Source organism: Pygocentrus nattereri, chromosome 24 (genome assembly GCF_015220715.1).
Source record: "Pygocentrus nattereri isolate fPygNat1 chromosome 24, fPygNat1.pri, whole genome shotgun sequence".
Taxonomy (NCBI): domain Eukaryota; kingdom Metazoa; phylum Chordata; class Actinopteri; order Characiformes; family Serrasalmidae; genus Pygocentrus; species Pygocentrus nattereri.
The window spans coordinates 24329609-24350889 of record NC_051234.1 but is presented as its reverse complement, the minus strand read 5'-3'; the positions used below and the strand labels follow the sequence as shown (position 1 = coordinate 24350889).

Here is a 21281-nt window from a genome sequence, read left to right as displayed (position 1 = left end):
ATTTATTATGCCTTCAACTAAACCAGCCATTAAGAGTCAGGAAAAAAGCAGGAAATACACAAATTCCAAAGTTACACAGAATCCTCAACAACTACATAAAATATCTCTCAGTATTTAATGTTTTTATTACAGCTTCTATTCTTTTCAGGACTTAGTCTTACATGCTGGTTGCATTTTCTGCTTTTACCAATCCAAGTAATCCCACATTCAGTGATTTTGAACTCTGGACTCTGTGGTGGCCAGCCCATTGTTCTTCTTGCACTGAAGAATGGACGGAAACACTTTTTTCTGAACTGTAGAAAGGGTGGCGCTTGATTTTCCCTCAAAGATGAAAGCTTCAAGTGCTGTTTATCTAATGGGGAGAGTGGTGTCTAGTAGGTCTTCCAAGGGGTTGTTAGGAGTCTAGTTTTCTCTATATCTTGTGATCATGTTTTGAAGTTCAGTTTTGGAAATGTAAGGTTTTTCTCTATCCTCTTCAGAAATATCTCCTAAAAGTTGAAAACCTTGTATTTAATGACCATTTAAAGCCTTCAGTCTTTCTTCACATGGTTAAATAGCTCTTTTACAAGGTGAACAGTCTCAGTAGAACCCAAAATATCAAGACACCCCTTGTAATAAGTGAGTTCAGCTACTTTAAGGTACACTAATCACTGACTCACTGGCATTCTATTGTGCACACACAGCTATAATCTCCATGGAAAAGAACTGCCCCTAAAACAGGATGCTCCCCCACCCCAGCACTGGGCTGTGGAGCAGTGGAACTGTGTTGTGTGGAGTGACTGATCTCCATCCACTCCAGCTCAAGCTTTGGGATGAGTTGGAGTGATCCAGAGCTAATCATCCAACATCAGTACCTGACCTCACTAATGCTCTTGATGGGTGAAGGCAATCAAATCCTCACAGCAGTGTTCCAACATTTAGTGTAAAGCCTACCCAGAAAAGTAGAAGCCGTTAATGCAGAAAGGGGAGGGGGTCAAGCTCCCTATTGATACCCTTCATTTCAGAAGAAACCTTGGATGGACAGTGAAGTTATAGAACCTTTTTTTGGTTCGATATAGAACCCTTTTTGTTAAAGGTGTAGATATTTGTTTTTCTACCGTCAGCTCTGAGAATAATTCCTGGTTATATATAAGTTTTGTCTATATCTGATTACAGAGGATAGACAGTGCGCTTGTTGATGTCTCTGCTGTGTTTCCTCTTTCATCTCCTCTGCCTTTATTTCCTTATATAACCATGAAGGAGTGAGAGGGAAATAGGCAGCTACAGTAGCAGCGCTGGTTAAGTGGAGACTGTTGGGGCCAGGAACAGGGCGTATTTTCCCCCCAAATTGCTCTATTTTCACAAATGGACTCTTATTGATTCTAAGAATGCCTCTCTTCAAAACAGATAATCTGTTACTGCCATTTACCTCTGCCAGTCACCACTTAAGCATAATTACCCAGCAGTCAATACTGCGGCAAGCCCACTGTCACAGTTAACCTCTGAGTCACCGGCTGCAAGCTTCCCAGCTCCAGCCTCAGCCAGGCTATGCAGATTGACAGCGGCAGGGCATGTAATTAAATGATTGTCTCATCAATTAATGAAGCTGTTCTTTGTGCTTAATGTACTTAATCAAGACTGCTGACTGCCTTCAGTGAGTTCATCACTATGGCCTGAAGAAACTTTGTAGCCATTGCATATTGCAGCTTTGCTAGATTTGCTATGGATTTAAGCCCAACATCCAACATTTTTATTGTATTTTACAGGCCTCCCCCCAAAACAGATCATTTTACATGGCCATTTTCCAGCCTCTTGTATCTTTTACACTCTTTCTGTTACTGTGTCTTTAAGACCATTCTATGTAAATTGCCTCTGCTCTGATTGACTGCCCTGTGTCTCCTTGACATTGGCTGAAATGTACAGAAAAAAACACTCCTTATAACTTCAGCATGAATGAGAAGGACTGTACTGTTGTAGAATGAGTGAATATAAGTAAAGGTGTTCATTGCTGTGATATCACAACCATGATTCCAACCAAGCTATCAAAGCAGGAGCACTGATCCTGACAAAAACAGAAAGAGAGCTCACATCACACCCATTTTAAAAGAACTGCACTGGCTGCCTGTATGTTTTAGGATTGAGTTTGGCCTTAAAGCACCTGCGTTCCTCACAGAATGTCTCTTTGTTTATGTTTCAGCATGTGATCACAAATGGTATCTGCAGATATTGACCTTCTGCAAAGATCTTCCATAAAATACAGAAAATGTGGAGAGACTATTATTATTCTTCTAAACTGTCGAACACAATCCCACCTTCTGTTAGACAGTTAAGCCAACAATTTAAGAATATGGAGCGATGACAGAGATCAAATTAAAATGATAAAAACAAAAAGAGAGACAAGATTTTAATAATAAATTTTTTTTACCTTATAGTACTGTTACCAAACAGTAGTTACAGCTACACTGTAAAAAGAGTCAATGTTTTGTTAGTTACCTGGTTGCTTTGAATTATGAGCTCACTGAACTTCAAACAATAAGTTACGGAATGTAAAACAATTAGTGTTGTTCTTGCAGAAGTCAAACGGACATTTTTTATGGAATTTTAAGGCAGTTTTCAAGTTAAAATATAATTTTTCAAGACTATATAATAGAAGAACATTTAACTCTAATTTTTTCTATGGCTGTTAAACTTTATCACTCACCTGTAAAGTGATATTTATTAATCCCACAAACGGGGAAATTCCACCTCCGCATTTAACCCATCCGTGAAGTGAAACACCACATACACACTAGTGAACACACACACACACTAGGGGGCAGTGAGCACACTTGCCCGAATAAAGTACTTTGCCCGAATAAAGCACTTTGAGCTGCCTCTGGTATGAAAAATGCTCTATAAATAAAGTTATTATTATTAGATTTATTACTGTACAGCTTAGTTTGTAGACTGTATGGTCTAGAGACGTGGACAGCAACCCTGATCCTGGAGATCTACCTTCCTGCAGACTAGCTCCAACTCTAACTGACCTCACTTGATCCATCTAATCATTGCCTTCAAAGTCCTTGATTAGCTGAATGAGGTGAGTTAAATTTGGGATGGAGGTGAAACCTGCAGGAAGGCAGATGTCCAGGAGGAGGGTTGGTGGCCACCTGTCAAGAGAGTGAATGGTACCTTTAAAAAATGTGCTGTTGTTTACATGGTCTAGCTGTTTTCCCCAATATTTTTTTTATTTCAAAAACAGAAACTTGGTTTTACATGACATGGGTCTCAATATTTACAGCATTTGTTTCATTCATTGTCTGTGGTTGGTATTATTTAGCCCTTCAAACAAGCTACTGTAGCTTCAATCACATGAAACACTGGCCAAACCCTGTTAAAATGAATGACATGATCAGCGATAAACAAGAATATTTTCCATTATTATAATCAAACAAAATATTTTTTCTTAGCGACTCTATCAGATATCTAGGACACTGTGTGTGAGATGTTTTGTGTTGAGCTGCTAGCATGCAATCAGAGGTGAACCAGGAGTGTGAAGTGTGAAAACAATTCACACTTCGTCACAAAGACAGTCTACTAAGATACAATGCACAGCGCATCATGTAAAACTGCCACATTGAAAAATATCATTTTATAGGAAAGAAAAAATGCTTTAATAGATGCTGATTTGTTTGCTCAGACAAAATTCTAGTTTTCTCCAGTTTTGTAAATCAAACACATTCCTATAAAAATATATTCCATCAGTGTTTTTGAAGAAAAAAAATGAGGGACCCCCCTCCAAAGCAGAAAGTGCATTTTATGGTTACTGTGAAAGGAAGTTAACACATTTCTATACAGCTATAAAGCACTATGAAATCTGCCTGCCATAAAAGATACTGAAAACAAATGGTGTATTCATTCCGCAAGCATTTGAGGAAGACCACATCCAGGAATAATGACATGCTGTATGATGAGTGATTCAACACACCATCCATCATCTCTTCCTGCCGCAGGCCTTGAGTTTTCCTTAAACATCTTGCTTCTGTGCCCATCAATAGTATTTACGCTTTATGTGTCAGATTTCACCTTAAATGCCTTATAATTAGAGGCTTACAACAGCCTCTACATAAAGCCACTTTAGATAACAGATTCTCAGCTTTTTCTTTACTACTGTTGTTCTCTGTTTTTGTACACAGATCTCTATATTTACACCATATTTATTTGAACTGACTCTCGCGTTATAATGTGACACATGCGCCCACTGTTAAACGCCGTCCAGCTGATTACTTAGAGTGAGGTGCTTAGAGTGTTTGATGAATTGTGCTCTGGGAAATTTGCTGATTATTTTTCGTGATTACTTTTTCAGGGCTGTATAAAAACTCAATTACGCCAACCGCTACAAAACGTGTTCCGAATGTGTCCGTTTAAGAAAATCAATCCACCGTTATGAATGGGGCTTGTCAGAATCTTCCCTAGAGATAATGAATTTTCAAGTGATTGGCTGTAATTTATGTAGCAGATGACAAGCACCTTATGAAATATGTAAGACCTTCCTTGGCCCAATTCCAATGGCCATTGCTGTGGTCAAACTGAAACTGTAAGACAGCACACAGCATCTCTTCAATATGCAGTGAGAGATTTGCATTGGGACCCAGATATGTCATGCCATAAAACGCTATGTAAACTGCCACCTATTTTTTTTCTTCCTTCTCTGTTTCTTACAGAAGTATCTCAAAATATTGACTTAATATCTTGAAAAAATGAACCATTTTCTTGAAATATTGACTCATTATCTCAAAATAATGGTTATATTACTCAAAATATTGACTTAACATCTCTAAATAATGACTTATTTTCTAGAGATTTTGAGATTGTTGACCAAATGATTTCTTCAATTTTAAAACAGTTCGTCAATATTTTGGGATAATATCATTGTCTTTGTATTTGTACTTATTTCAAGATATATTTAGACATATATTATATGTCCAAAAGTCTGTGGACACCTGGTTATCACACCTATATGAGATGGCTGAACATCCCATTTCAAAGCAATGGGCATTTATATAGAGTTGCCCCCCTTTGCAGCTATAACAGCCACCAATTTTCTGGGAAGGCTTTCCATAAGATTTTGGAATGTGTCTGTGGAAGTTTGTGCCCATTCAGCCAAAGGAACATTTGTGAGGTCAGAGACAGATGTTGGACAAGGCCTGGCTCGCAATTAACATTCCTGTGTATCTCCAAGGTGTTCATTAGGGTTGAGGACAGGGCTCTGTGTGGGCTACTGGAGTTCCTCCACACCAAACTCCTTAAACCATGTCTTAATGGATGCTCTATAAGTCTACTGCTTCATAACTGAGCCATTATTGCTCCTATTTGCTTCTATTTGACAATAATAGCACTTACAGTTGATTGGGGCAGATCTAGAAGGGCAGAAACTGCATGCACTGACTTATGGCAAAAGTGGCATCCTACAACAATGCCTCGTTTAAAGTCACGGAGCTCTTCAGTATGACCCATTCTACCCATGTTTGTCTATGGAGATTGCAAGGCTATGTGCTTGATTATATACACCTGCTAGCAATAGGTGTGGCTGAAACAACTGAAGTTAATGATCAGGAAAGGTGGCCACATACTTTTGGCTATAACCCACAATATTCTCAACATTTTGAGAATCTAAGTAATTATTTTGAGACTCTAATTTGATTTTTCACATGTTCCTGCCAGTAATAGAGAAGGTGGGAATGAGTCTCCCTAGAGTTTAGAGCTCATTACCAAATTAAACCATATTGTTTAATAAGTAGACAAGGTCAAACCAGTGAAAGAAGAGTCATCTCTATCTGTTATTGCCTTAAGTCATTAATTATCATAATTGCTGCAGTTTTTGAGTAAATCTTTATGCATCCTGAAGTTACAAAATAACAAATTTGTTATGTTTCAATAAGCTAAGGCTAATTTATACTGATAATATAAGCTCGGAGCTATTTTCACTGAAATGGAGATATTACTGCTCAGCTTCTATATTAGGCTGTTATGCGTGCCTTTGTCAGAAATATGCTTGTATCCACCCCCATCCCTAATTACTTTTATCTCTGGCACGTGATAAATATGTGATTAATGATGTACTGCACTGGTTTAGGATCCATGCCAACATGCTATGCTGCTTGAGTACAGAGACAGCATGCACTCCAAAGTGGTATTCAGCAACATTCAAAATTGGTTCCAGCATTCCTGGCCCGTCACACTGGGGTTAATAAGGGTAATTAATGGCTTCTGGTGGTTATGCTAAAAATAATTAGTGTCCTTCCATCATTAATTTCCACAGACTTAAGCTGAAGGCCCGACCAATCTCTTTACATCAGAGACCAAAAATTCATTATTAGAACTGATGTTTTTATTTAGTGAACTACAAGCAGTAAAATGTGTAAATGCAGCTCTTTGCCAAAAGAACATAGAAGAGCACAACTGATTAATTTCAATTACTGTTCATTTCAGGCTCCTTTAGCACTGTAGAGAATTTGGAGCTGTACAAACATATAGGACGTTTTAGTGGATGCTAATCAGGAGAATTTCTCCTACAATACCGACCCCTGATCAACTGTCTGATCAAGCACTCGATAGCACAGATCAAGCACTTGATAGGTGCCTATACAGTCATGTGCAAATGTTTTGGCACCCACAGTCAAATTACATGTTTTGTTCTTTTTCATAGTGAAAATAAGTTAATACCTTCTCTACAGGGAACACACCTCTGTACATTTTAAAGCACAGTTGCTTTATATTGGCTGGTTTTAACATATTGGGGGAAAAAAATACAAAGATGGCCTGTACAAAAGTCACAGCATATTTTATGTTTACTTTTTTATGTTAAAGTCAGCAAATAAATTGGCAAAATTTGCAGGAATAGGTTAAATTTACAGGAAAATGCCTTATTTAAGTGATATACCATTCCATATGCCATTTTAATATTTTACTTTGATAAAAGACATGTTTTGTGTCACAGTTACTAAATACTACATACAAAATTTGCTGTGCTCTTTCTCATTGTATTGAAAGACTGCATTTTTTTGCTACTGCTTGTCTCAAAGTGTAAAATAATCCCACACCGCCAACACGCTGCTTGCTTCAGTTAAGCTCGGTCTACTGGCATGCGTGCAAACATCAGTCAAACTGCTTCATGGTATCTGTATTCTCTATTGCAGTTATGTGCCCGTATCAGCCTGATACTGATATGTTGTCAGTATCAGTGCAACATTACTACTACTAAAATGAATTTGGACATACACTTGTGTGCAAAAGTTTAAAAACCCCATCTCAAATCACATTTTGTTAATTTGCTAAGAGAAAATAATTAATACACATCCTCTACGCTCCCCCTCCCCCTCCAAATATATTAAATTCAACTGATAAATAGTAATCGCGTAGTAAAATGTGCAGGAGTGTATTCTTTGCAGATGTATTCACTTTTTTTCACTTAGATATTCAAACGTCAAACTTTGCATATCACTGTTATAGTTCTCAGCCCCAGATTCCATTCCCTGCACCTTGTTTGTATTTTCTCTGTTCTAACACGTCTCACTTAGGTCGAGAAACCTGGATAATCATCTAATAAGGTGCGTCAGATGTGTTAGTAGAGCCAAAAAGTGCCACGCACTGGCAAACTGAGACTGAGAACCAAAGCAGGAATGGATCTGGCTGGTTTAGAGCAGTCTTCATCAGAGTAATTCAGCTTATGAAGGCCTCAATGATTAGCTAAGCTGAATAAAGTGTGCAAAATAAGCACCAATAAACTGCAGTGTATGGGATGTTCTGTGACTGGAAAGTGATGATTCAAAGAGAACGAGACTTCAACACAGCTAGAAACAGCAGATACTGTCTGCAAACTGGTAAACATGACCACACTGCAAGGCGAGAGGCCTCCACATATTTGGTAGCAGGTCCGGGAAGCTTGTAAATGTGAAATGGCTCCCTCTATTGCTCATACACAAAACTGCATTACTAACAGCCTGACAGCGCTCTCCAGAAATGGATTCATAAAGGCTAATTCCACCAAAATGTCAGAGTTTATATATATAACGTTGATTATGGTAAAATAGTGCTAAATGTGATAAAGTAGTTTTCTTTGACTACTACGTTTGTCTTATAACACCTTGCATGTAAACGTAAAAACACCTTTTATCTCCAAACTATCTTAAACTATTGTCTCAACACCAGGTAGCATATTCAATATAATTCAAAATCATTTCGTGTAATAACTCTCTGTGAGGTGGCGTTTTTAGGGGTTAATTGTTTTGGACGCCTGGTTCCAGTTACCACCACTGTGAACCATTCTGGCTCGATTCGTTTCTCGAATGGATCATTTCATATGTGACACTCTGAATGACTTTACATATTAATAATTTGATCACACACAGATTTTGTAAAGGCAGTGGAATTCCCATTTAATTTAGCCAGCTCTTCTGCTTTGCTGAGATCGAGTCCTATAATAACTGAACTCTAACTCTAATAACTTAAGTCGATATGTAAAGATCCATTTCACAGTTTCACAGTCATGCACTACGTACTTGATGACGTAACTGCTTGTTGTCAGATTTATTCTCTATGTTTTGATTTGTGGAATCGAGAATTGAGAACGTTGTGCAGAATCGACTCTTAGAATCGACTCTATGGATTCCCATCGCTTGGAATAGGAATCGACTCCGACTTTTGAGGAATCGAACCGCTCTCCGCTCTGAAGGCTGGTTTGTGCGGGAAATGGGCGATAAGGCTGCCGTCTCTGCTTTCGCCGCGCTGGTCCGCTGGAACTTCCTCGGAACCACACAAACACGGTCAGACGAATTCCGGTGTTCAGGGCGTTCAGGGTCAGCAGATATCAGCAGTCGAGCAGGCCGCGGTGCTGATGAAGGGTAAGGCGTAATGGCGAGGCAGCCCCGGGGGGTTAAACGGGAGGTAACAGAACGAGATGAGCGGGTCCAGTCACGTCTAGAATGTCAACACATGATCTGAACGTGAAGTTGACTCGTCCGAGCGTAGTGAGCCGCAGCGTGGGGAGGACTTCTGTGGATGAGCAGACAGCCGAGAAACAGAAAGCGGGGTGAGTAGCAGACATTGGAGTGTGGTTTGTGTCGCTTTTGCTAACTGTAGACCTGCCTAGACTTTCTAATGCAAGACGTGAGGCGAGGTGAGGTGAGTGCAGCGGCTCAGACCGTCCTCGTGTAAACTTACTGCTAGTTTAATGAAGTCATAACTCAGGGCACAGTACGCTCTTTAAAAGATGGTTCTTTAAGGGTTCTTTACTAAAGGGGATCGTTCTATTACCATGGCTTCGGTATAGACTATATATAGACATCAGTTCTGTACAGACTATGTAGAACTTTAGTGGTTCTTTGCGTCGTGAAACCACCAGTCTAAAGAACTTTTTAAGCATTAAATGGTTCTGTTTAGAACTCAGTTCAGTTTTGGACTTTGGACCAGTTTTCAAGCTGTTTTTTGGTAGCTGCATTCTAAAAAAGGGTTCAAGGGTTTTTTAGTAAAAGGAATGGCTCTATTTAGAATCAAGAGTTCTATGCAGAACCACTGAGGGGTAACATGTATATGGTTCTATATAGCAGCAAAAAGGGTTCTTGTAATGTTACGATGCCAAGCTTGACCCTTTTTGGTGCTAGTTAACAGTAAACAACGCATTCTCTAGATCAATCTGAAGAACCACTTCACCATGCAGAGAACCATTTAACCATGGTGTAGTTCTGTATAGAACTCATGATTCTAAACAGGATCATTCCCTTCACTAAAGAACCTTTGAAGAACTGTATTTTTTTTTAAGAGTGTAGATACCAATAGCCAGCTAGAACTTAAAAAGGTCCGAAAACTGAACTGTACAGCTAAATATTTTAGTTCATAAAACCTGTCAGCGTAGAACTTTTCCCGGTCTAAAATAAAGTTTTAAGGAGTCATAGTAAAAAATATGATGAGCAGTCAGGTGCTGTCACCACACACACAGACACACACACACATACACATATTTCTAAGCCAATTCTCCCTCAGGGTAACGGGGAGTGCTGAAGCCTATCTCAGCTGTCATCAGGCGTAGTGCTGTCACCAGCAGAACTGAAATAAAAACTATTAAACTGAGTAATGAAAGATAAATATAAAGAACTTCAGTGGAACTGAGAAAGTAGATTCTACTTGAGTAGACAGAGAACACGTTTGAAATCCTTGAGAATAATCAGCTGCCAATTGCTTCTGCTGCTCAGGTCCAGTAATGCTTTAAAGTGTAGCCTATTTTTCTAAACTACACATGACTTCTGAGTTTTTATGTGTAATGCAGATAAGAGTAAAACATTGTTATATCTGGGGGAAAAAGTGTATATAGTCTTTGTTAATTTTCTAAGTAAAAATAAGTTAACACATCCCCTAAAAGATATACTATACATAAACATAAAGTACATAATACAGAAACAATCTGTAAGTAAAAGCATAGAACATGCATTGAAGTGTGTGTATATATATATATATATATAGATATATATATATATACACATATATATACAGTATGTGAAGTGTGTGTGTGTGTGTGTGTGTGTATATGTATGTATATATGTACTTGAATGCATGTTCTATGCTTTTACTTACAGATTGTTTCTGTACTATGTACTTTATTTTTATGTATAGTAGATCTTTTAGGCGATGTGTTAACTTATTTTTACTTAGAAAATTAACAAAACCTAATTTGCTCAGGGGTGCCTAAACCTTTGCTTATAGCTCTACTTCTCAACCATGAGCCAAAAGCTTTTCACAAAATATTTGCAAAACTATGTCCCAGGCATCACAGATTCCTAACCATTTCATGCAGTAGCTTTCTGAGGTTTTGGAGACATTCAGCATTTCAGATGTCTGGTTCCTATGACCATCACTGTGAAAAGTTCTGATTCTCTTTCTTTAGAACTGGATTTCACATCAAACCAGTCTGAATGACTTTGTTGACATCTTAACCATTTAATAATGCAGAAATTTTGAAAAATCAACAGAATTCCTTGTGCAGATCATTTAGGAAATGCACTGTAAACTAGCCTCCAGCACTAGAGCAGATCTCAGTTGATCAGTGGGATGGTAACCAGCCCCAGATGGAGATGTAAAATCATTTGAAGCCCTGCTGTGATTTAGCTGTAAACTGGCAACACCCCTATTGTGCAACAGCTTGCAGCTGAGCATGCTCCTCATACAAAACATTAAGTGTCCAGTAATCAAAGACAGGATTAAGTAGGCCTATGAAATGTTTAACTTGTAACAAAGCTTATATCTAGGTCAGAGAAAGTGTGCCAGTTAGTTGTTATGATACTGAAGGAACATGACATCTGCCACATGCTGTGAACAAAGATTCAGAAAGATGTGGGGAACATAGTTCATGAGAAGATGAGAGTAGAAAGCATTTGATGTGTTGTTACACCCAGGTTTTGCTTTGGTTTCCTGACTGTTAGCTTAAAATAACATTTCATGCAGTATGTTCTTCCACATGACTGGTTAGTCGTGGTTGAATTAATGAGTCATTTTTGGGACAAAATGAAATAGCTTATGTAACAAGTTACACCCTTCAGCATGTCATTTTAACAGCATTTACTATCCTTACAGCACAAATATTTCAGAACATTGCCTTAGATTCATAACAGATGATGACAAATGAGTAGAGGATCCTGTGCCTGGTGCTGTATTTTCCTGTTTTATGTCATCTCACTGGACCAAAGTGGCATTACATTGTCCTGGGTCACAGTTCTGGGTGTTGCTGTTTACTGCTCTGAAGAGAAGGGAGTGGATGCTAGAGTTGACAGCCAGCCCAAACTAGCTGATTTCCATATGTTTGTTTGTAGAAACAGGCCTTGTTTTGGACATAGTGATAGTGTAATTAATACATCTTTTACTGTGGATATGTTGCCTTTCCAGGAGTGGGAACAATTGCCTGAGTGGAACATCAACTGAATGCCTCCAAACTACTAAAAGTAAGACAACCAGTTTACTATTGTTATTAATATGTTTTTTCTTATTACCAACTACAGAAAGAGTAGGTCTGTTTAACTTGCATGATGCACAGCACAACACAGCTGCTTTGATCCATGCATAATCCTGATGTATAATTAGGATTATGCCATACTTGCTAATTGCTACTGTTTTCTGTAGGCTTCTAAAGTCGTGCATCAGTCTGTAGTCAGTGGCTTGCCCCAGTAGGCAACTTCCAGTCACGCATATGAATTTTTTAGTATCAGGGTAAAAACCCGTATATAGTTAAAGTATATAATTAACAGAAAACTGCACAGATGACAACAAAATATAATATCATTTTTTCAGTATTTAATGTGTCCACATTTTGCCCATCTTTTTTTTGTTCTTTTTTAATAGACTTTCAGTTTTTCAAAGAAATCTGCAGGGCTGTTTATCAACAACCCTGTTTATCAACAAAGGTCAGTCGTAGAAGTTTGCTGCATTTCCACTTCTCTCGGTCCAGTTCATTTCACATCCAGTGATGCTGAGATCTGGACTCTGGGGTGGTCAGTTCATTGTTCTGAGAACACCAGCAGCTTCCTTTTCTCCCTTTGTTGTCTATCTGTTGTTTTTTCCCAGTGAGGATTTCTTGACAGCCACACGTCCTTTCAGACCCATAGTTTTCAGTTGTCTTCGCACACAGAAAGGATGGACAGAAACACCTGTGGATTTTTCAGATCTGAAGGAAGATTTGAGCTTGATTTTTCTTTTCTCTCTCAATGATAAAAGCTTTTAGCACCGTTTTGGTGGTCTACTATGTCTTGCTTGTTAGTGGTTGCATTTTTTCTGTATCTGTTTACCACAGGGCAGAACAAAGGGGATTTTTGAGAAGACTATTAAGTTTGCCCCTTTAGAAAATGAGGCTTTCTTTATACGTGCATGTCATCATTGTGTAGACAGAGTCATGCCCATGTTAGGAGCTCCATGTTTAAGCTGATTTCCACTGTGATAATAATGAAGAACCGTTTTTTGAAAAATATTTCAGTCACGCTGTGTGGGAAACAAAAATGTTTTAAACTGGATAAGTTTTTGCTGTATAGACATTTTTCCCACGAGTGTATTCCTTGGAATTTCGAGGTTGGTAGGTAGCCAAAATATATAAATATTGCTACATTCAAGCTGACCCTATTATAACTGAGTTGGCATCTTAACACTGACAACCTCACTAAAATACCCCACACAAACCAGCTTTGTCAAATGTGGTAGTTAAGTTTTTTTTTTGCAATTTTACAATACAGTGTGTTGTAAAATAATCGTGTTGAAGCTTAACAGTAGATTTTCTTTTATGTGTTGGCAGAGAGGTTATAAAAGAGGACAGGTCACTGGATGAAATATGAATGGGAAAGTTCATAACACACAAACATGGCATCTGTTTACGAGACGAGTCCCAGCTTTCGAGAAAATGAGCAATTTGGCTTGCTGTTTAAGCCACAAATGGAAAATGCCCCCTCACAGTGGAGATCTGCAATAGCAATAGTCAGAACAAGCTGATTTAGGTTAGGATTAGGCCCAGGGTTAGGGTTAGGTTGTGGTTAAGGTTGGGTAAGGCTAGGTTTTGCATAATGGAAGTAACATATTAACAGTACATCTGCTTAATGTAAGTGATGCATAAACAGCACATTTACAAGATATTTACTTCAATGTATGCAGACGCTTCACTATTGATACTTCACTGATGTGTTGTTGATGTGTAGTTGATCATCTGTTAAGAATTTATCATCTACAAATGACGACTCCAAATAAAGAGTTACCAATTTTTCATATAAGGACTTTGGCGATGGCACTTCAGTGCGTGTAGCATGTATGATATGTATGAATTATTTGCATAACAGCCTCATAATTTAGAGGATCCAGTAAAATCATATGGGCTTGACGTCACTACAAAATAATAACACGACTTGTCTAGCACTAGCATTTTCCTTTTAGAAAACTTTTTTTTTTAATGGACTAAATCTGATTTCTTGTCACTGCTTCTCATTAGACCTGTACATCAGACGGAAAATACTTCTGAGGAGCAAGAGCGATTGGAGCAGCACGTCAGAGGATCAGAGGGGCACTACTACTGACCAGCAACAGTTCACCTCCTTCTTGTCCTTGAGATTTCCCACTAAAAGAAGTGAAGAGAACAAAACAGACAGCAACACTGAAGCACAGCTGGGCAGTTATGACCTGTGAGTCTGCTTTGACTTCCTTTTTTTTTTGCCTTTTTACAAGTTACATGTACATTGAGAATCTGTAACGATTAACCTGACTCTGACACTGCACCCAATATAGCCTTTACCTGGCTGTTTGACCTCTCCCTCTTAGTAAATGGTGAAAGACAATTAAATACCATTCATTCCTTCAGCTAATGCTGCTGTTATTATGTCACAAGCTTTTACTTAATGTGTCAATCATCCACCCCTTGTTGTAGTTGAAGATGACCTTTAGAACCTGTATTATGTGCACTGGTATGAGAAGCCTCTGAACTAGGCCTTATATAGTCATGCTGTGATGGGTGTGTTTCTGTGGGTCTGAGGCCACAGGGATTCGTGCACATGCAGTATTTGCACTTGCATAAGAGGACATGTTTCCAGACATGTGCTGCTTCAGTGTGCAGCAGGAGGAGGGTGTGTCAACATTTTCTGAGCATGTTTAAACTCATTAAAAATTGCAAAGCATGAACAAAAAGCTCTGCACGCGTAAGGAGTAACCTATTTCTTGGTTCTTTAGAACTGTCACCATAAGGACCAACATAGCCCACTGGGCATGATGTGTAGATGTAAATATGCGTGTGTTGGAGACAGGCTGATCAGAAAAGAGCTTAAGCCTTGTGCCATAACATTCAGTCAGCTTTATGGATTGTTTACCTCCATAATACTTAGTCTGGGAGAGAAGGGGGGAATGCAGTTCATCCTGTTTGGCCACATTTTCTTAGTGAATATTTGGAAGCTCAAAAAACATAGTCGGCGTGGCCAGTGCATGGCGTGTGAAAAAGTGAACAGGCAAGCAATGCTATGTTTTACAGCCTCCTCTCCCTGTTCTTTTGCCTGAGGCTAACCATGCAAATTAAGATGATTTAGCAATTGAAGAGCATATGCAACAAATGTTTTGAACTTGAATACCTCAGGTGTAAACACTGCAGGCCACAACTGCAGAATAAATGTGTTTTTAGTTTGGAATCGATGTTTTTAGTAATATAAAACCAGTTCAGTTTAGGACAAGTGTATAAAATGATGCTCATATGCTAGTCATGTATAGTCAAATAATTAGAAAGACACTTGGAAGCTGTAAATAAAGATGTGCCCAGAATGATGAACTGAGGTGTAGAAGATGTTAAACGACCCAGAAAATGGTTTAACACTAGGAAGGAAAATATAATAAAATTAAAATTAACAATGAAACATAATGTTAATGTTAATTTAAAAAAAAATAACATCCAGAATTCATTATTTTTCAATAGGGGAGATCAAACCTCCAGGCAGAAAACCTATCAAGAAATTACCAAAAATAAATAATTACAGCATGTTGTCGGAAGAAAACCACAATCTCCATTTTTGTCGTTTTTCAGTTTTTGACATAATTGGCCAATGCTTGTGTGTCCTTTACATTGTATGTAAATTTCATGAAGAATGGACCAAAAGAAATGGCCCAAAACAACTTGGAAAAAATTCTGGTTCCATTGACTTACATTAAAAGTAAAGTAGCTTTTTTTTCCTTCTCCTGTAAAGTTACCATTTTGGATATACAAGGTTTTGTTCCAACAACAGTGCTATGCTTTGTCATATGACTTTTTGTTGTTCCCAAAAAAATACATTTTTTTTATTCTGTAGTTTAGGGGAAGTGATGTTTATGGCACAGATATGGCCTTTTTATTTAGAATCCAAAACCACCAGTGAACCTACATGTGTCTTCTGAGTTTTTATGTAAAATGTTGACAATGGTAAAATAGTGGTAAATGCGAAAAAGTATGTGTAGATGTGTTGGATACTATTTTGTTTTATAACACTCTGCATCTCTTCACCATGAATGGATTTAAAAAAGATATTTTAGGCCAAAATCTTACCACAAAATTCTCATAAAAACAATGTCTGTCATAAGGCAGCATATTCATAACCATTTCATGTATAAGTTTCAGAGCCATTAAACCCTGTCACCACCGCTGTGAACTATTCTGACTCAGTATCTCTAGAATGGCGCAGATCACATCAAAACACTTTGAATGACTTTGCATGTTAATGGCTGAATTATGGATAGATTTTCCTCTTTAAAATACCTTCTGGTGTCTATTATAAGGTATTAAAGCCTACACTGTTTAACTTATTACTGAATAAAATAAAAGCTATTATTAAAATGACAAATGATTCCAAACTTTTGAACAGTAGTGCATGGTGAGCGGAACTTTATATATGAAACTGAGACACAGTAAAATGTATCTTTTTTTTTTTTTTCATAGAAAATCAGATGCTGTAAGGAGGCCAGCTGATGTCCAACATCCAGAGGTGGGCTAAACTGAGCACTCAAACTCTTAGCAACGATAATCATGGATGTCCTTTCATCATCTTTTGATTTTGCCATATTTTTGAAGCATCTTTGCAATAATTCATGTAGAATGATTTTTAGTTTTAGGCACACAGTGGAATGTGAAGCATTTCTGTTTGCTTGACCTCATTGTCAGCGCAGTGACAGTAATAAGAGGGGGGATTTGCTGTAATAGTTTAAGTACTACACACATTCTTCTTGTTCTTAAGCATGTTTAGCTGTGAATGCTTTGTGTAATGCAAGCATGGGTACTAATTTTCCCTTATCCCACATTACAGGATTTCTGTAGTTAAATAGCTTTTTGTTGAAAGCTTTTGAAATGTATTATCTCTGTTGTTTTTCTGTTTTTACAGTTATGTGAAAAGGCTTTGCCACCCAACAGTTTCAGAGAAGCAACTGATAAAGCAGCTAAAGATGACAATATATCAGAGCTACCCTTTGAAAAAGAGGGTACTTCCCAATCTCACCTAACCCTTTTTGGACAAGACATATCAAGCCACAGATGCTCTGAAGGAATACAGCGTGTCGTAGACCTGTGTGATCGAGTGAAAGCTGCAGAAAACTGCTCACAGGGCCAGTCACCAGCTTCTGATCACCTGACAGAGCTGCCAGCCACTGAGAGTCGAAGTGCAGCTAGGGAATCAGTAGTTAATGACCCTCTTGGAGAGAATGCGGAAGAAGTACTCTTTTACAGTAATCTAATCCCTTTTGGAGAGGACAGCAGTTCAAAGGCCAACACTAACAGCCAGCCGTCTGCATGCTCTCCCAGAGTACTAAAGCGGACCTTATCGCTGCCCTCTTTTCCTGCTCCTCATCACAGTTGTAAATTTGAGACTGGACCGCATCTTAACAGTTCCACCACAGCAATGTTCACATCCACCATAGTCTCTGTACTTGCCCCTCACTGGAGCGGGCGCCTTAGGAGACACAAGCAAGGCATCAGTGATGTTGAACAAGATGTCCAGGTGAGTGGACATTCTGCTTCCAGCGAGAATTCACACCAACAACCATTTCTTCTCAACCAGATGAAGCCAGCTGGTGAGATGTTTAACAATAAGCTCAGGGAACCAGCGGGAACTAGCGGAAGTGCTGTCGATTGGCAAAAAGACACATCTTCTTCACATCTCACAGCCACCTTCCAAAAAGACAGACCTATCTTTTTGGATACAAAACAACAGACTGTGGACAATAATGCTGAATTTGGAATATCTGCTTGTGGTCAGGTGCCTGAGTCACCTCTCTCCCATCAATTATGCAGACACAAAAGGACATTACAATCTGGGGAGCCAGGAGAGTCCTTCTCTCTGCCAACCTCTAGGCCAACAACCAGCAGCCTGCTTCTCTCCTGGAGAAGGTTAAACTCTAAGAAAGCAAACGCTGAGCCTACTGAAATAGAGAAGCAGCTCGCTTTGTCTATCGGCTCCCGAACTTTGCCTAGTAAAAGCAAATTTAGAGTTTCTCAATCACAGTCCCCTCTAGTTTCCCCAGATGATACAACCACAGAGACCCTGGAGCGACTACAAAGTCCGGAGGTCTCTCCTGTCTCCCCAGGAGGCATAAAAATGGAGGTAACAAGGAGATCAATGTTTTTAACTAAGAGAGAATTTAACATTTCCAGTAGAACTTCTTCTGACTTAACTAAGGAAGCTCTGTATTCAAGCACTCCATCAAGATCCAGCCAATCAGAGACTGTTAATATTCCTCAGCACCATTCCAGGGAAAGTCTGAAAAGGAAATGTTCTCATGTAGGGGACAATGACTCAGTGGATCAGAGCATTGATCATACAAGCTTTTATGGCTCTAATGTTAATAGTCTCCACAGAACAGCTGATTTTCCATGCGTTTCTCCCAAAGACAATACAAACAATAATATCGAAAGCTTTTCTTCACACAGTTATCACGTTTCTGATAGCATCATTAAGAAACACAGCCAGCCGATAGAAACGATCGCAAATCTCAGCTCTTGCTTACAGTCTAATAGGACTGACAATAGCTCCAGCAAGACCAGCTCCTCAAATACCGCAAGCACATCAAAAAGCACAGTGGCCTGTTCGTCACATACAAGTCCCAAAACAACCCAGACATTTGTTGCCAGTCCCTCTGCTGGGTGTCAGGAAAACCTATCGCCAAGTCCAACCAGCTCTATGAGTAGACGAACATTCACAAGCAGCCTTGCGTTCTCACCCAGGAAAGAGCCTTCTGCTGTGGAAGGAACAAGCCCATCCCACATATGGTTAAACTATCTGAACTCAAGACAATCTCAATCAAATAAAAGCCTTTCAGATCTGACAAGCCCACTGTCTCCATCTAGACCCCTCAGAAGAGTTCATGTTCCAAGTATCTACACTTACTTAAGGGAAACCAGTCCACCTTTAACCACAAGGACATCCTCAGCCCTTTCCTCTTCTAGTCCTCAAACCCCATCTCTAAAACTGGATGGGGACCAAATACAGAAAGAGGGTAAAAATACAGGAACCTCAAGGTTCACTTTTGACCTAAGACTGGTGGAACCACAGGATTCAGTTTTGGCACAAGACACATGCATCTCCAGTGCACCACAGTCTCTGTCACCTAATTTTGGCAGAAGAACAGGGGCTCGTCTCAGTAAATCCCCTTACTCCACCCTCATCTCTGCAAGACCAACACTCAACAGTACTTTGCACCACCTCTCATCTCCACCCATGTCCTACCAGCACAGCAAATCTGCATCTCCTGATAGTTCAGCCATACCTACTAACTCTCCTAACACTGAAGGGGGCATGCCAAAAGATACCAGGTTATCAGGAGAACCAGTTGGTTCTTCTGATAAGCATTTCGTAGTAGAAAAAGGACAGACTTCAAATGTCTGTCAGGCTACAAAGTTAATCCCCCAGACTACACACCCAGCACAGAGTGGCATAGTTATTAAGAAGATGCCTCATGAGGGACTTGATGGCATGTTTTCATCTCAGCATGACCAAGATGATACTTACTCTGCTCAAAGGTTGAGTTACAACGAGCACTCTTCAACACAAAATACACTTAGAGGTAGCAAGGCTGCCATTCTACAGGAGGAAGTAAGAACTTTGCCGACACATGAAACGTTACAAGGAATCCAGAGTACGAACTCAAAGAAAAGCCTCTTCTCAAGAAGTAAGAAGGATAACATTCTGATGTTGCCTTCTTCAAGCAAAGAGAATTCGACCCATAAAGACGTTAAAAAGGCAGAGATGACAGGATTCAAAAGCAACAGAATGGAGCTGGTTTTGAATCGTTTGAAATCGACATTCAATGTGAAACGTTCAGATTATGATTTCACATCTAGGAAAAAGATGAAGAACAACCAACAGCCTTCAGAACTGAAGGCTTCTGAAAGCAATATGAAAGTAGAAAGGTGCCATGAGAACCAGACTTTGTCAAAACCCTCAAACTCTCAAGTCTCCACTGTGAGAGAGTCTCATCATTCATCTGGACCCTTGTCAGGTTTCACGTGTGAGTACAAGGAACATGAGAACCCGTCATATGTGGAAAAGCGCAACAGACTTACAGATGAAAATGGAAACCAGTTTCTGGGTAGGCCACAAAGCCCTAGCCAGCCTAAGCCCCATTATATCAACCGCTATGCCACCATGCCACAAACCAGAAAAACCACCTTTGGTCCCTCTTCCACTCTTTATTCATCTGAGTTTGCATCAGAGGATGCACATAATGATGATGTGTTTTATTTCCCAACGAGTAGAAAGAACACTTTGGTTTGTAGGACTGAGAATATCCCTCAAGAAAATGCAATCAATTCTCAGAGGCGGAACCTAATGGGGGCTCATTTATCTATGTCCTGTGCTGATCTGATGTACGGCCTGGATCGTGGACGATCTGTCTCTGTTAGTAGTGTGGTTTCGGGTCGTCCGTCGGGTCCTGGCCGGATCTCGACTGGATCAAAGCAGAGCAGTGTCAGTGATCTTACCAGCTTGGATGAATTTGTGACCAAGAGCAGACATTCAAGCATCAGCAGTCCTGATGATTCACCTGGCTATGGTGTCAGAGGTCCAAGCAGTCTTACAGTCCACAATGCCTACAAGGGCTGCACAGGAAGGTTTCCATCAAATGACCGTCTGTGGAGCCCAGTTAACCTTGACACATCCCCATTGTGCTCATTGAATACAGAAGCAGATCCAACTCCACCGCCTTCCCCAACGTTTTCCCCCACCAGTTGCCGTATGTCCCAGATCCCCAGTTCCTCCTCTAACGGTAGCAGGACCTCACTGGACAGCTTGTCTCCTCGCGGGTTCCTGCCATCACGGAACTACAAGTCCACTCTGTCTGTCTTTGAAGAATCCAGTTCAGATACAACTACTGATGATGAATACTATGTTAATAGTGATTATGATGATGACGATGATGAGAAAGAAACAGAACTTTAGTGGCAAAAATTTTATTTTGTATATAAAATTGTGCATGGTAAGGAATTGTGGAGTGAAAGCTGACATTTACCTGCTTAAGAACATTTTAAGTAAAAAGACACAATCACAACGCCATAGATATATTTATTACAGTAATACTATGCAAAGTAATGAAAACTTTTGGTTTATTGAGATTATGAATGGGGCAGCACGGTGGCGCAGTGGGTATCGCTGTCGCCTCACAGCAAAGGGGACCTGGGTTCGATTCCCTGGCCGGGTGACCAGGGTCTTCTCTGTGTGGATTTTGCATGTTCTCCCCGTGTCTGCGTGGGTTATCTCCCACAGTCCAAAGACATGCAGTCAGGCCAATTGGACATGCTACATTGCCCCTAG

General features: G+C 39.5%; 1 protein-coding gene across 1 annotated transcript; it reads left to right on the top strand.

The window, feature by feature from the left end:
• The first annotated feature begins 8575 nt into the window (after positions 1 to 8575).
• zmp:0000000991 lies at positions 8576 to 21198 on the top strand. The gene is made up of 5 exons (XM_017717054.2): positions 8576 to 9049; positions 11893 to 11948; positions 13970 to 14159; positions 16424 to 16469; positions 16863 to 21198. The coding sequence occupies exons 1-5, from the start codon at positions 8943 to 8945 to the stop codon at positions 20907 to 20909; spliced, it is 4446 nt and encodes a 1481-aa protein (XP_017572543.1). The 5' UTR covers positions 8576 to 8942; the 3' UTR covers positions 20910 to 21198.
• The last annotated feature ends 83 nt before the right edge of the window (positions 21199 to 21281 follow it).

Coding starts and splice junctions, on each gene's coding strand:
- zmp:0000000991 (XM_017717054.2), top strand. CDS start 8,943: ATGTCAACACATGATCTGAACGTGAAGTTGACTCGTCCGAGCGTAGTG. Junction 11,949..13,969: donor ATGCCTCCAAACTACTAAAA/GTAAGACAACCA, acceptor GCTTCTCATTAG/ACCTGTACATCAGACGGAAA. Junction 14,160..16,423: donor CAGCTGGGCAGTTATGACCT/GTGAGTCTGCTT, acceptor TTTTTTTCATAG/AAAATCAGATGCTGTAAGGA.